This window comes from Pelophylax lessonae, assembly GCF_965119305.1.
Source record: "Pelophylax lessonae genome assembly, chromosome: 13".
NCBI classification, from domain to species: Eukaryota; Metazoa; Chordata; class Amphibia; order Anura; family Ranidae; genus Pelophylax; species Pelophylax lessonae.
This window is the reverse complement of record NC_138780.1, coordinates 116,960,641-116,977,519: the sequence shown is the minus strand read 5'-3', so window position 1 is coordinate 116,977,519 and position 16,879 is coordinate 116,960,641. Positions and strand designations below refer to the sequence as shown.

The 16,879-nt window shown below is 42.6% G+C and overlaps 1 protein-coding gene across 1 annotated transcript in view; it reads right to left on the bottom strand.

Annotated features, from left to right (window-relative positions):
- Nucleotides 1–6,324: 6,324 nt before the first annotated feature.
- The window catches only part of BRMS1L (BRMS1 like transcriptional repressor), an 87,831-nt gene continuing 77,276 nt past the window's right edge, over nt 6,325–16,879 (bottom strand). The window contains exons 7-10 of the mRNA XM_082275618.1: nt 14,183–14,247; nt 14,069–14,108; nt 9,897–10,023; nt 6,325–7,022 (exon numbers count right to left, since the gene is read on the bottom strand). Of these exons, the coding sequence (XP_082131744.1) occupies nt 6,905–7,022; nt 9,897–10,023; nt 14,069–14,108; nt 14,183–14,247 (350 nt within the window). The 3' untranslated portion in view covers nt 6,325–6,904. The remainder of the gene's footprint in view (nt 7,023–9,896; nt 10,024–14,068; nt 14,109–14,182; nt 14,248–16,879) is intronic.

Below are 16,879 nucleotides of genomic sequence, written 5' to 3'. Positions count from 1 at the left end.
GGGTAGGAGCAGAGATCTAGCCCTTGATGGCACTAAGAGCCAAGTGGCCATCCAAACTAAACTAGACATCCAAATGCCCCCCCCAATTCTAGAAAGAGGAGGCACACCTTCATGCCAAGAAGGGCTCATTGGCAGATTTAGCATCCTCAGATAAGTAGAAAGGTAAGCGAGAATTTGGGAAGTGCAAAAATTGTCGGCATGTCTCAATGTTCATACAGAAACCACTCAAATGAAAGTGTAAAAAGGTAAGGTTTGGCAGGACTAGAGGCCCTGTAAGACCCAAGGCCAGATAGTACTGGTAAAAGTGAAAGGTCACTCTTCCATCTACAGGGTGTGATGAAGTTCATCAATAAGGTTTGAATGGGTCTTAATTTTGTAGTAGATAACTGCAACACTTACAGGGAAAGGTAAATCAGCCAGTGGCTTGATTTATTGAGTAATTATTCTTATTATAAATTATTTTTGAGCACTTTCCACAGCCAGAAGCCCAGAAGCTCAGAAGCCAAAAAGGCTGTAGGCAATTCAGGTTCTGAATCTGTAAGGAAGGTGTGGTAAATGTAATTGCAGCCTTTGCAGTCAGGGACAGAGATAAGCTGGGAAATATGCAACAAAGTCACAGTAGTAAAAACTTCCTCCAGACAGGAGCAGGCCCAACGACAATGACAAGGTCAAGGACATCACATATTCCAACACTAATAGGCAATATGAATCTAAGCTTCAGCACTAACAGGTGGTGTGGTACAGGCAGACCCTTACCCATTGGGCACCCACTACAGCTAGAATCACAGATGTTGTAGCCTCAAGTGCTGAGCAGCAGCAGGGTGCCAGTTCCTAGCTGTCTGATGGGAAAGGGGAGGTGGATTTTGCGCATGACATCACCACTCTATACCACAGTTTCAACGTCGTCCACAGCAAGCCAGCAGGAAAAAGGGCATTTAAAATAGGCACACCACAACTAATAAAAATGAGGGAAGCTCCTGGGGCCAATGTATGATATGGTTTTAGGCAGCAGTATAACCCAAATAATTTATGTATCTTTCAATGGACAAGAAAGTTTAATAGACAATATAAGTGACCTTTGAAATCGCATAGAATTTCCAATATATTGGAACAGACAATTGCTACAGATTTTGATGCTCTAGAAAAAAAGCGGTTTTACTTTTACACTGAATTATCACAGTATTACATCACTGGCCCCAAACAAAGACCCATTTATAGTTAGGTTATCGAATAAAAATGCAATAATTGAAATGTATGATGGATACAACAATGACCAGCTTTTCTGTATGCCAACAATTTACAAGAAAAGGAAATGCAAAACAAATTAAGGCCAAAAGTAAAATTCTATTACATTCTACGTAATATTGCAAGTCTGGTTGACAATGGGACTGCTTATATAAAAAAGGCATTTAGAAATTAAAAAATAAATTAAAAAACTGACCGCATGCATATCGTGGTGCCTGCACACACAACATGCATGATTCAAGAGCAACACAGGCCTCATGAAAACCTAGGTTGAGATGCTCTGCAAGCTTCAGCACATCCTATCAGTGGTGAAGACTAGCCAGCCTTTGTCCACTACCTTCTTACTGGCCAGCGATGCTAACCATCATACGATGGATCAATAGGAACATCAGGGGCAGGCCATCCAACACTACGAGGCAGTGTTCAAGAGTGATTAAATCTTCCTGGCTATATGTGGTTTCCATAGTTCTCTTTAAGAATTATGAATCTACATGAACGCAACCCAGGGTGACCAAAATTCATGCCAGATCAGTTTATCTATTATGCCAACATGACAATGACATGACAAGCTCAAACAACTTATAAAATTATATCATAATTCATGTGCTGAAAGCAGATGGAGGAAGCGTTCAGGCAGATGTTCATACAGAATTGGATACCTTCAGGAGGAGACGTGGGATTTTGTAACACAATAATAACAGAATATAAAATTTAAAAAGTATATAACTGCAGCGTTAAGAAAATGAAAGTTGCAACCCTGACAGTGAAAGCAGCGGTATTTCATGAGGAATACTGAAAGAAAAAAAATGGGATTTTTGTACTTGCCATAAAATCCATTTCTCTGAGTTCGACGGACACAGCACCCACCCCTCTATGGAGTTCTGATACTTTTAATACTGCTTGCTACTTTTAATACTGCTTGCTACTAAACTGATTACCTAGAGCAGAGAGGGGGGGGGGGGGGTTGTATACCAGACGAGGACGGCCCATGGGCACAGCTTGGTGTTTTTGGTTCTGCCTAGTCCTACTCCTGGGAGGAGGCAACATAACCCACTAGTTATGATTTATGGAGCACTGTGGATTTTACGGTAAGTCAAAAATCCTTTTTTTTTTAGTCATTGAATGGAACAATCATTTAGCTTTCATTCATCGGCGGACACAGCGCTCCATAAATCAAAACTAGTGGGACGCCCAAAAGCAGGGCCAAAGGGAAAATGAGGGGCTTGGGAAAATAACCCAAGGCTAAACATAAGAGCCCTTAACCACTTGCCGACCGCCGCACGACTATCTACGTGGGCGGTCAGCCCCTCACAGGCAAAGTGACGTAGGTCTACGTCGCTCGCCTGTGAGGGTTTAGGGAGCGAGCGCGCGCCGCCGGAGGCGCGCTCCCGCTCCCGCGTGGTCACGGACCCCCCCGCGCGCGTGACCGGCGGACCCGATCGCCGCCGGCCACTCTGCGATCGGCGGGGGAGAGGGAGATAGTCAGGCAGCTTGTGTAAACAAGCTGCCTGTCATTCTCCTCTCTGTATGAGAGCTGATCACATGGATCTACTATGTAGATCCATTGATCACTCTGCATACAGTTGAAGCCACAGCCAATCACAGTTAGAATCACGCCCCTAGGGACACACACAGCCCCTCCCTCTCAAATAAAGTTAACCCCTTCACTACCAGTGCATTTTTACAGTAACAGTGCATATGTATAGCACTGATTACTGTAGAAATGTCACTGGTAACCCCAAAAGTGTCAAAAATGTCAGTCAAGGGTCCGATCTGTCCGCCGCAATGTTGCAGTACCGCAAAAAAAATCGCAGATCGCCGCCATTACGCGTTAAAAAAAAAAACAACAAAAATGACAAAAATCTTTCCCTTTGTTAGTAAACGCAATAACTTTTGCGCAAACCAATCAAAATACGCTTTTTGCGATTTTTTTTACCAAACATAGGTAGCATAAAACAAATTGGCCGAAAATATTAAAAAATTTTGATTTTTACATTTTTTTTTGGGGGAATTTCATATAAAAAAAAGGGAAAAATATTGCTATTTTTGCAAAATTTACGCTCTTTTTTTGTTTATAGCGCGTGATCAAAAAATCGCACAGGTGATCAAATACCACCAAAAGAAAGCTCTGTTTGTGGGAAAAAAAGGACGCCAAATTCGTTTCGGTACAGCGTCGCACGACCGCGCAATTGTCCGTTAAAGTCACGCAGTGCCGAATCGCAAAATGCCCTCTGGTCGTTTAGCAGCCAAATCCTCCGGGGCTTAAGTGGTTAACCAGGACACAGGAGCCCCATCTGAAAAATAAAGTGTTAAAGAAAAAACACCCCTCAAGAGGGAACAGCCCCTCTAAAACAGCAGCCTGCAAAACTTTGCAGCCAAAAGAAGCATCCCCAAATGCCAAAGTATCTACCTTATGGAAATTTGTAAAGGTATGCACGGACAACCAAGTGGCCTCTTCCAAAACTTGCAATATTGAAGCCTGATGACGGAAGACCCAAGAAGCACTCAACCACTCGAGGAAAATGCGCAGTGACAAGGAAAGGTGGAACCTGACCTTTTATGGAATAAGCCTGAATCACTGTCTGTCTGATCCATCTGGAGATGGTAGCTGAAGAAGCAACCAACCCTTTTCTTGGTCCGTCCATAACCACAAAAAGCGAGTCTGACCTCTGAAAAGACTAAGTAGCTGCCAGATACACCTGAATCTCACGAACCACATCCAAGTTATGCAAAGCAAATTCCTTGGGATGACCCGGCTTGGGACAAGGAAGGCAACACAATGTCCTCATTCAAATGGAAGTCAGAGACAACTTTGGGCAGGAATGATGGACAGGGACAAAGAACCACTCTATCCCTTTGGACCACTAAATAGGGACTGCAACAGGATAATGCCGCCAATTCCGATACCCGGCGGGCTAAGGTAATAGCCACCAAGTATGTCACCTTCTTAACATAGACAAGGGAATTTCCCAAATACAATTCTCAAATGGAGGTTTCTGGAGAATCTAAAGTACTAAATTTAAATCCAAAAGGGGGCAAAAAGGACCATACAGGTGGAGCCACATGTGGAACCCCCTAAATGAAAGTACGAACTAAACAGCGTGGCTAGGGCTTGCTGAAAGATAGCCAGGGCAGATACCTGGCCCTTGATGGTACTCAAGGCCAACTTCTGAACAATACCCCATTGAAAAAAGGTTAAGAACCAAGCCACAGAAAGGATGAGCGTCAATCGACTCACACCAAGACATGTACACTCCAGGTACGATGGTAAATCTTGCTGGAAGACGACTTCCTCTACTTCACGCGAGACAGACCCCTATCCCTCAGTAACTGGCTTTCAATAGCTAAGCCATTAAAACCAGCACCTACGCAGAATGGTAGATCAGCCCTTGGGACAAGTGGTCTTCTCTGAGATGAAGCCCCCAAGGGATTTTTACAGCCACCAGGATGATTGGAAGATCCTTGCTCTTGATTCCTCGCAGGAACTACGGAAGAAGTCATAGCCGAGGACGATACTGGCCTTACCGTGGCCCTCGGATGCCTGCAGCATCTATCAGAGGACCCCGTGACCTCGTCACGAACTTCGGTATTCTTCTGTGGAGCTGAACCTGCTAAAGGAACTGCATGCAAGATTGTGCGCAAACAGAACTGTCTTGAAGGTGGATACCACCAGACTCAGAACCTGTATGCAAAATGGGAGAGAGAACCATCTGTGTGACAGTAGCCGGTGAACCACAGCCTGTGGCCCTTGAAGTTTGTGCAGAGGAAGGACCACCCTGGTCAGAAATAAAATCAGACCTAGGTAAATCAATTCCCTGGAAAGGGATAGGGGGGACTTTAGGTAGTTCAGACATCAAGAATTAAATCTGCACGAGGAGCCTCATGACCTTAAAAACCTCAAAAAGGACAAGCTTTGTCCCCCTTTGTTAGTGCCCCCAAAATAAACATTTTGCAGATCTCCTTGATGCTTACCAAAGAAGTCCACGGGCCTGGAAACCAGCGGTCTGCACGTGCTCACTGGGACATTGTTTGTAGATCTCCCAGGAGAAAAACAAAAAAGATGTAAGGAAGGACAAAATTGCTAGGAGCAGAGATCCCAGCCAGGAGCCTGGGTCCTTACTCCTGACTAGACAGATTAAAAACGGATTACCAAGAGCAGAGAGGGGGGTTATATACCAGCTGAAGATGCCCCATGGACGTTGGCCAGGTGCTTTTTGTGCTGCCTAGTCCTACTCCTGGGAGGAGGTAATTTAACCCACTAGTCATGATTTATGGAGCACTGTGTCCGTCAAATGAAAGAGAAAATGCTTTAGACTGGAGTGTCTGCAACACAGACTGATAAATAAAAAAAGTTTAGTTGCAATCCAACAGTGTCTCTAGCACATCAAATTAAAATCAATATTTCATTGACAGACATGTTGGCATACACGGTTTATGGTTAAAAAAAATTATATATCTCAAGGTAAATATAAAGGTCACAATAAAGTTCCGTTTAAAGAATTTCACGATTTGTTTAGAGATTTTACAGCTATATTACTCAGATAATTGTGCTGAAATAAAGAATCTGTAAACCTAAAGTATAACACTCATTCACAATAGGAGGTATCGGCCATTGTGTTAATGAAATGTACACACCGTTTACCTGTAAAGCTCCCTGCAATCTATCAAGAGGAAAACCGGGCAAGCTGTCAGTCCTGTGAAGGAATAAGGCTCTGAAGTAAAATTGTGTTCTGATAAGCTGCAGAACCTTTTTAATACACATTTGTAAATATTAATCACTTGTTAATACAGAGTTGTAACTTAGGTTTACCGACCCTTTATACAGCCATAACAGTGTTGAGTGCATATGTAAAGAAATTTAAAAAAAGCGTATTCATTTTGTTTAAAAACTGAATATTACAGCACATTTCTTCATTAGTCAGTGTGACAATAAATGTCAATATGGACAGCTTCTACTAGTTTGATCAGCTGAATGCAGTTTCTGCAGGAAGCCAAAAATTCACAAAAAAAAAAAAAAAAAAAAAAGTCAGTTTACCCATATATCCACAGCTGTAAGGCATTCATTAAGAAATGACCTAAAGACATTCCTATGCCATTCTTTTAGTCTTTCAGAAGATATCTTAGAATCCATACACCGACTAAACCTTCATACCAAGATTATCAATTCTTGGATTAGAAAACTGGCCAATAAATGTCCAGTCTGGCTCTCTGACCAACCAACTTTTCTTCCAGCATAGTGACCAGAGGTTGCAACCATTGGTGATGATCCTGCATCCAAAAAAAAAAAAAAAAACACACACACGAGAGCTGAAGTGCTTAGTATTACACCATGGCATGTAACATCTAGGAGTACCTTTAGACATCCTTATGCAGACTAGTCTGTAAAATGTACATTGCACATCGAGGCCAGGAGGTATTTCAGACATTGTACCCATGATATGCATGAATAATTACCCATAAATGATTATCTTGAGATTGTATACACAATACTGTACGAACAGATTCTCACAGTCGTGAAATCATACACTACATGCTCACATACACATTCCTGATAATACTTGAAATGAATAGTCATAAGAGCAGGTCAAGAGACTTCCCATGACTTGGCACAGTTTTGATCCCCAAAAGGTCTTGCATTGATTCCAATGTATTCAGGTAGTCAGATGTGCTTGATGCTATATTTCCCTTTTTGAAGCTGAGAAATGTAAAGTTTGGATTTGCTGCCATCTTGTCTCTTAAACCAAACCTCATCGCTATTTATAGTTGTGATGACGGCACTGCAAAGTAAAATAAAAAGTTTTAGAAGCAACACCAACAATTTATAATGCGTATATAAACTAGTGTTTATTTAAAGGGATTGTAAAACAATCCTTTCAGTTTAAAATAGAAAAGAAAGACAAAGCATTTGTGTATAGATATAAAAACAAAAACATTATACATACCTTTTTTCCCCTTTTTATAAATGATCACATTCCCTCTGTTCTCAGCTGCACAAGTGCTGGAGACGGAGAAGCAGCAGCACACAGAGTTTCCTAGTGAAAGGCTGTGCAGGGGAGCGTGTCAGGAAAATTCTTATCATTAGAGCTAGAGAACTGACTACAGTGTGTTTTCCTGCCTAATGTGGTCAGGTTTTATTAGGCAAGCAGAGGGACTGGCAGGAACACCTGGGATTTCACACAAATGAAGCAATACAAAGAGAACAGGATACTTTTTTCATACAAGTACACTGTGGCACTGCAGGAATATGAAATGTTGGGGTAACAAACACTTTAAGACTCCATTCACACTAGCATGACTTGTCAGGCGACTTGTGTGCCCTCAAGTCGCTTGTCATAACAAATGCAATGTAAATGAACGAGAGCTGTCTTAATATGCACTACTGAAGTCGCTCCGACTTCAGAAAAGGGTCCTGTACTACTTTGAGGCGACTTGTATCCGACTTGTGCCAATAGACTTCAATGGGAGTCGCCTCCAAGTCGGATCCTTATCTTTTGTCAAGCGACTGTGATCCGACTTTCCAGGAAGAAGAAGGAAAATTAAGCCAGGCATTCCCCACATTGCAGCCATGCCTACAGTTCCTATATACCATTATCTCTGCCTGGTCTGTGTGAGTGGCACTGGTGGACACCGATTCGTGGCACTGGTGGACACCGATTCGTGGCACTGGTGGACACTGATACGTGGCACTGGTGGACACCAATACGTGGCACTGGTGGACACCGATACGTGGCACTGGTGGACACCGATACGTGGCACTGGTGGACACCGATACGTGGCACTGGTGGACACCGATTCGTGGCACTGGTGGACACCGATTCGTGGCACTGGTTGACACCGATTCGTGGCACTGGTTGACACCGATTCGTGGCACTGGTGGACACCGATTCGTGGCACTGGTGGACACCGATTCGTGGCACTGGTGGACACCGATTCGTGGCACTGGTGGACACCGATTCGTGGCACTGGTGGACACCGATTCGTGGCACTGGTGGACACCGATTCGTGGCACTGGTGGACACCGATTCGTGGCACTGGTGGACACCGATTCGTGGCACTGGTGGACACCGATTCGTGGCACTGGTGGACACCGATTCGTGGCACTGGTGGACACCGATTCGTGGCACTGGTGGACACCGATTCGTGGCACTGGTGGACACCGATTTGTGGCACTGGTGGACACCGATTCGTGGCACTGATACGTGGCACTGGTGGACACTGATACGTGGCACTGGTGGACACTGATACGTGGCACTGGTGGACACTGATACGTGGCACTGGTACGTGGCACTGGTGGACACCAATACGTGGCACTGGTGGACACCAATACGTGGCACTGGTGGACACCAATACGTGGCACTGGTGGACACCAATACGTGGCACTGGTGGACACCAATACGTGGCACTGGTGGGCAATGAAGAAATTGAGTAAAAAAAAAAAAAAAACAGAAAAGGGGAATTTGGTCACAACACATCATATTCTGATTGGCCAAATACAAAAGTCGTCCATCATATAAGTCGCTTTAAATAATTCAGAAGTCGCGCTGAAGTCGCAGTAAAGTCGCTGAAAAAAATCGCTGTAAAAAGTCGCTCCGACATGGGGCAACTTATGGTCGCGGCAGTGTGAATGCGGTCTAAAGCCCAAGTTTAGCTAAAAAAAAAAAAAAAAAAATAAAAAGTGCAAGGAACATTCAGTTCGTATGATTTGTCCCTTGTGTTGCTTCTTCTTCCAGTAGACATCTTCCTATGTCCCACCTCCCACACCCGCAATTTTCCGGTGTGGCAGAAGTTAATACATTTCAGGAGCTCTTGACAGCCACTTGGCTAAATTAAGGAAGGGAAGGAAAGATAAGAGGAAGATTTCTACTAAAAGAAGAATCTACACAAGGGACATATCATACTAACTGACTGTAGTTTTTACTTTTAGCTAAACTTGGGCTTCAAAGCTGAAGTTTAGGTAAATGGCTAAATACATGGATCAAATACACATGCGAACTGTCCTAATAGTAAGTGATTAGGCTCCAGCACTCATGTGCCAGAGATCTGACACCAAGTATTTTAATTGTGACTGCAATAAAGAAAGGAGTGACAAGAGAGCGCTGAAGTAGCGATTATAAAGTGGTCAAGGAGTAGGCTTTACACATACCTTCTCAGCAGTAATACATTTTCATTAAGAGACCCAAGTATAATATATACAACACTGCACATAAGACACTTTGTTCAGCCGATTAAGTTATTTCTGTCAAAAGTCCGTGACCTTAATGGCCCCTACACACACTATATGAAAATGGGGCAAACATTGTCGTCCACAGAACGATCATACGATTTTCTGATAGTGTGTACACAACTTTCAACGGACGATTCTGACCGAAAATTTTCAAAAAACGCCAACCATTTTCTCATATAGGAACAGAGCGAACAATTTTAGTTTAATGTGTACGGTTTTCATACAATTTTCGTATGAGAAATATCAGGTACGAAAGACTGCGCATGATCAGAAACAATAAAAAAAAGCCTTTGTCCTATGAGAATTTTCATACATTATTTCTATCCTCGGTTCTGACTTGTGGTGAAACATTGAGGGAAACTGGCCGATCGTTCACCTGATTTTCTCATAGTGTGTACCGGGCTTTAGAACTCAGCAAAATACTTACCTGGTTGGGTACTCGTCTTTCTTGTCTATACAGATCGTCTGCCCTCTTCCGTACCACTCTCCATCATAATGCAGCCTCCCATCCTCCGATCTTGCCGCATGCTGATGTTTTTCCATTTTTACTGTAACTAAAAACATGATAAAATTGACAAACAAGAGATTTTCTATCAGTTTCTGTTTTAGTGACAATTTGGATTTCCCCTCACTTCCTTTCTTATAAAATTTCACCAAGACTCTCCCTACTACAAACACAGAATAAAACCAAAGTACTAATGGATGGAGTTTGGGCTTAAGCCTAGTACACACGAGCCGAATGTCGGGTGGCATCAGCCGACATTCGGGCCCCTGTGTGTGGCAGCCAGGCTGGCTTGTGTCAAAGGGTCATGACAGAAAAAGGTCTGGGGGGGGGGGGTTATGCCCCTGTCAGAACTAAAATAGCACAGCAGTGGAGATCGCTGTACTAACATTGGTTTGTTTGTACAGAAGCTCCGACCTGAGTTGTCAGTTTTTTTTTTCCCCCTTTAACTTGCTGGATTAAAAAGGAAAAAAAAACAAAGTAATGTGTGCCACACACGCCCATAGAAACCATCTAAATGCTCCGAGCATGTGTGGTACATCCTTCTCTCCTACGGCTCCCTGACTACACTGGAAACGACCAGCAGGGACTTGTTTAGTATCAAAGATGCAGATATTGCTGCGGATTTATAAATTTTACACTAGATCATGTGCAGTGTCAAGAGTTCCAATGTAGCAATTATATATACATTTTCCACGCTCTACAGTTCTTACATAGCAGATCAAAAGGATGTCCTTTGATCTGCATTAAGTCTGTTAAAACAACCTCGCAAAAAAAAAAAAAAAAAAAACAACACAAGAAACAAAATGTGGCACTAGTAAACCCCATTTTTTCCTCCCTTTAGCCATATTGCTTTTTTTTTTTTTATTTTTTTTTTTTATATTTGAAACCACTAATGCTTAAAGTCTCTGACCCCCACCATGTTTTGTACTAAAATTAGATTTTAGTATCATAATAAAGAGGACAAATTGGATGAAAATTTTTATTTATGCTATAACATGACAGTTACATAGTTACATAGTAGGTGAGGTTGAATAAAGACAATAGTCCATCCAGTTCAACCTGTGTAGGTGTGTGTGGCTGTAATCATCGAACATAGCCCTGAATGTTCTGATCCTTGAGATCCACCATACTTCCCGCAGAAACCACCTCTTGTGGTAGAGAATTCCACAATCTTGTAGCCCTAACAGTAAAGAACCCCCCACGTTGCCTGAGGTTAAAACGCTTCTCCTCTAAATCGCATTGTATGCCCTCGAGTCCTCATGCAATCCCTTCGACTGAACACCTTTTTTTCTAAGCTGAGATCCCCATTGAGATATTTATAAATTGCTATCATGTCCCCCCTCAGGCGTCTTCTCCAGGGAGAATAAATCAAGCGATTGCAGACGCTCTTCATAATAAAAGATCCTCCAAACCCCTAATCAGTTTAGTTGCCCTTCTCTGGACTCTCTCCAGCTCCAACACATGCCCATCTACATACTGTGCAGAACAAGAACGCGAGAATAAATTTTCACGAATGCATATGCGCGAAAATACACGCAAATACATGCAAAAAAAACTCTGAAAATGTAGATGCTCAAAAATAAAAAAAGTTGCATAGTCACGTCATTCATCTAGCATGTCTGCTTGTACATTTATTCTGTGCAAACTGGCCAAAAAAAAAAAAAAAAAAAGTTCTTTAAGCCATTGATTACATTCATTTGGCCTCATTCTCTCTAGATGTTACAAAGACATATGCATTTCATGTACTTCCTAATGCCATTTAGTGGCCACAATGTTTTTTTTCTTTCTTTCGACTATAGCCCATTAAAAATTGATTCAGAAGAGAACATAGCTCTAAGGACTTTTGTTTTTGCTCAATCCACACAGTACAAATGTATACATAGAGATTTACTTTAATCCTGTGCAAAATTTTCTAAAACCAACACTGATCAAGCTTATTAAATAAACAGCAATTTGGTTTTGTATACAGATTGAACATTTTTATGCAAAGACAATATTGCCAAGAGAGCCTTGTGTGTGTGTGTGTGTGTGTGTGTGTGTGTGTGTGTGTGTGTGTGTGTGTGTGTGTGTGTGTGTGTGTGTGTGTGTGTGTGTGTGTGTGTGTGTGTGTGTGTGTGTGTGTGTGTGTGTGTGTGTATGTATGTATATATATATATATATATATAAAGGAAAAAAGAAAAAAAAAAAAAAAAAAAAAGGGGGTATAGAGATGTGACAGCTCAAGTGGTTATGTAAGACTAAGTTTTGGGCATATACTAGGAGCAGGAAACACAACCATGAGAGTAAATAAAGAGAACATATATGGCAGCTGTAATGCATTTGGTATTGTGTGGGTTTCGGTCTTAGTGGACCATGTACCAAAGGTGAAAAAAGGCAAATAGTTTCAGTTATCCTGAATTTAAAGTAAAAGCGGTGTTTGCTATTACCTTTGCTTGGCAGAAAGCCTCTTACAATCAGCCCTCAAGTTGTATTCAGTGTTACAGTGACACCGAGCCTCACCCAACTGCAATGCCCCTTTTCAATAACAGCGCCTTAGTGACCAAACCAACTCTTACTGGACAGAATTGTAGGCACATTCACACTATGTGCAGTAACTGGTGTTTTTCCATATGGATAAGAGCAGGTAGCTGCAATGACACACAGATAATAGTTTTCTGTACGTCATGTTCAGACCAGAATAGGGCATTTATCTGCGTTCCAGAGCTGTGCGATATTATGCAACAAGTTCACCCTGCAGTGCAGGGACATAAATGAAGCATCGCACTGTGCACTTCACATAAACCGCCCCCCAACACACATCTTTACACACTGTTCTCGACTGCAAACAGGCCCTCAAAGTAAATGCCTGAGCATGCATGGTAGCTCTAATTAAAACCAAGCTCCATTCTTAAAAAGGCATTGAAAAATGTCAGAAGGTTCTTTATCTTAATGCATTCTATGCATTAGGATAAAAAGCCTTCTGTGTGCAGCAGCCCCCCTAATACTTACCTGAGGTCCAACTCTATCCAGCGATGTCCACCAGTGCCTCAGCCGTCCAGGGCACTCTCTCCTGATTGGCTGAGACATAGCACCGGCGCCACTGGCCCCCAATGCTTTCAATCAAAGTCAGTTAGCCAATCAGGGGGTGGGGCCGAATGGCAGCTCCATGTCTGAATGGATACACGGAGCTGGAGCTCGGCTCAGGTGCCCCCGTAGCAAGCTGCTTGCTGTGGGGGCACTCAACAGGAGGTGAGGGGGGCCAGGAGCACAAAAGAGGGACCCGAGAAGAGGAGGATCGGGGCTGCTCTGTGCAAAACCATTACACAGGGCAGGTAAGTTTAACATGTTTGTTATTTTAATAGAAGAAAAAAAAAAAAAACTAGACTTTACAATAACTTTGAAGTGAACATTTACAGGCTTGTCTACAAACCAAATCTGGAAGCTGAACTAAAAAAAGGTCTAAATACATCAGATTCCCAAAGTTCCCTTGCCGGAATCTTCTCCTGTGTTACAGGTTTTGGCAATCTTCATTGGCTGACGTAGGACGTCTTCACTCCTGCACATGCGCTGGTCATCCTGGCACACAGGATGTGCCCGGCCACTGTAAGCCAATTAGCTCAGTTTACAGTCTGGGGATTGTTGTAAGCAGGCAGGTAGGGGAGTTTTATTGCAGAGGAGACATTGTAGGTCTCTTCTACAATAAAATGCTCACAGTGCATGAAGACCGACTGCGGTAGGGGGCAGTGTAGTGAGTGATTCAGCGCATCACACTGCTCTCTTTTGTTTGTTTTTGTATAAACTTTATTTGAAGTGCACAAAAAAAAACACTTCATTCGTGTCACTGTACAGCAGCGTGAGGCGTGCACGGCTGTACAGTGCCATGCGATTCTGCCTGCTTTAATAGGACTTGCTGCATCTGAGGAAATGCAACACAATGCAAAGCTAGTCAAACACAGCCTTTTAACTGTCATTTACACTACTACAAAGAAATTATTGGGAAAATGCTGGTCTGCGTTTGATGAGCGTTTTAAATGTAGGAAAACAAAGTCCTGTACATAAAGCTGTTAGGAGCACACTGACTATAAAAGAAAATTTCTACTAATAACAACTCTTACCTTCTGGCTTTACACGATGAGGACCCAGTGTTGCCATTGCCTATGTAACAATAAGAATGACTTAATAGAAATCTTTCAGAAAAGAGCAAACAACAATATCTCAGAAAACCTTACCTTTCTGATTGTAGTCCAATCTTCAAGTATATCCAGATCTTGTAACATGTAAACAATATATGGACGTGGTACTGATAAGGACTGTTCACAAACTTGTTACAGCTTTTGTCATTAACATATTAACTCCCAGCATTCAGCCAATGCAAATCGGTGGCAACATCTTTATCAGCGATAAACTTTTTTTTTTCCTTTTTATTGCACAAAAAAAAAAAAAATATATATATCTTCCAAAAAGCACAAAGGATCTCTGATGACTATTTTTTGTGTGTTTATGAACAGATAACATGCTAGCTATATTAAAAGGCCACTTCTCACACATGGAGAAACATACAGACCCACAATCAATACCAGCTATATTGTCCTTACGCTAGTCCAGCGTGGACTAATGCAAGTATGCATATCTCCTATCTGAAGGACCTCTGGGGAAGGTAAGAGTCAGTGATAGCCCGGATCTTCTGGGTCCTGTGCCAAGCAGCTTCCCCTCTGTACACCAACCCACAGGGGGTCACATGGCACTGCCATCATTCAGATAAAGCCTTATTGAAGGATGTAACATCACTGCCCCTCTTCTCCTAATAAAGATTTAAAGTGGTTTTTCTAACTGTTAGTCACAGTGCTCACGTGACTCTGAGACACCGAGACGTCAGCCAGTGAAGCAGGGAGGAAAGGAGGAGAGAGCAGGGAGTCACGTGAGCGCCGATAGGAGCTGTAAAAACAGGTAGAAATCAGTTTGCTTTTTAAACAAAGCACAGGAACTAGGATACAGGTTGTAATCCAACAGAGGGGATGGTGAAAAGATAACAGTTTTGTAGCAACTGGAAGGGGAGCAGAGTGGCGCTAGTGAGAGCTGGCAGGGAGGAGAGAGGAGGACAGAGGGAGACAGGAGAGCTGCAGATAGCAGCGGATGATGGAGACATGTACACAGACCACGGTGTCAGGGCTCAGCAGCCATGAAATACCATGGTCAGTGTACAGAAGGGAGGGTAGAAACAGGCAGGATCAGCCAGGCTTTTTAGGTGATACGGGGGGGGGGGGGGGAATTACACAGTACAAGCACTGTGCTGTATAACATGCTTTAAGGGGACAGGATCTATTTTTTTTTCTTTTAGGGTAACAAAACGCTTTAAATTTGGGAGGAGAAAAGAAGAAGAAGGACACGTAAAGTCTATGATCTGATTTTAGGTCCGCTGTTTTTTCCCTTTGGTTTGCCCTTCTCAGATACCAAATATTACAATTAGGCTTGTGACGGTATCAGATATTCATGCTGCGATTAATTGATTAAGGTTTTGCCACGGTATACGGTATTATCACGGTATTCTATTATTAAATTTAAATTATTAAATTTCCACCTCACTTCAATTTCATTGCTTAATTTAGGGGCTTTGGTTCACTTATGCACATTATTATATAGTCAGTCAGTACAGACTCTGTGAACCAGGCCTAAAATAGGTCATCAAGCAGTGTCTGGCCTAACTGGTGATAACTGGTCCTGGCGCTCGGCTCTGATCCGATGGCCTGGTCATTAAGAGGGCAAATCCTTGTGGTCAAGATGTGGTTAAACCTGAAGGAGGTGTTGTTTATAAATTACTTTACTATTGCTTTAGGCCTGGTTCGCATGTATGCGGGTTGGCGGTTCACATGTATGCGGGTTGGCGGTTCACATGTATGCGGGTTGGCGGCCCACATTTGCACAGGCATAGCAGCCCATTGATTTGAACGGGCTGCTATGCCCTCATTTTCCGCAGAAAAAAGGTGCATGCAGCATTTTTTTAAAATTCAGTGGCCTTGAAATCCATCCTGCTTTTGCACCATGCGACTAACCTGCAGTTCCTGCTCTGGCAAGCTTTCTGCATTTTTTGTATACGTGGGCACAGCATTTAAAAACAGTTTGCGTGTGCAGCAACGGCAGGTAAGTCGCATGGTGCAAAAGAAGGATGGATTTCATGGCCACTGCATTTTTTTAAATGCTGCATGCACCTTTTTTCAGCTGAAAACGCAGGCATAGCAGCTCAAGCCCATTCACATCAATGGGCTGCTATGCCTGTGCAAATGTGGGCTGCCAACCCGCATACATGTGAACCGCCAACCCGCATACATGTGAACCACCAACCCGCATACATGTGAACCAGGCCTAAAGCAATAGTAAAGTCATTAATAGATAAAAACACCGGTCCTCCTGCAGGTTTAACCACTTCTGGATCGCAAGGATTTGCCCCTTTAAAGACCAGGCCATCGGATCAGAGCGCCAGGACCAATCATCACCAGGTAGGCCAGACACTGCTTGATGGCTATATAATAATGTAATGTGGGCTGCTATGCGTGTGTGTGTGTGTGTATATATATATATATATATATTAGAGCTGCACGATTCTGGCCAAAATGAGAATCACGATTTTTTAGCTTGGAATAAAGATCACGATTCTCTGTGTAACAAAAAAAAAATTGGGATAACTTTACTGTTAAGTTTTTTTTTTATTCATTAAAGTCTATTAATTGCGTTTGAAAGACTGCTGCGCAAATACAGTGTGCCATAAAATATTACAACAATCGCCATTTTTTTCTGTAGGGTCTCTGCTAAAAAAATATATAAAATGTTTGGGGGTTCTAAGTACTTTTCTAGCAAAAAAAAACTGATTTTAACTTGCAACCAACAAGTGTCAGAAAAAGATCCAGTCTTTAAGAGGTTAAACTTCCTTT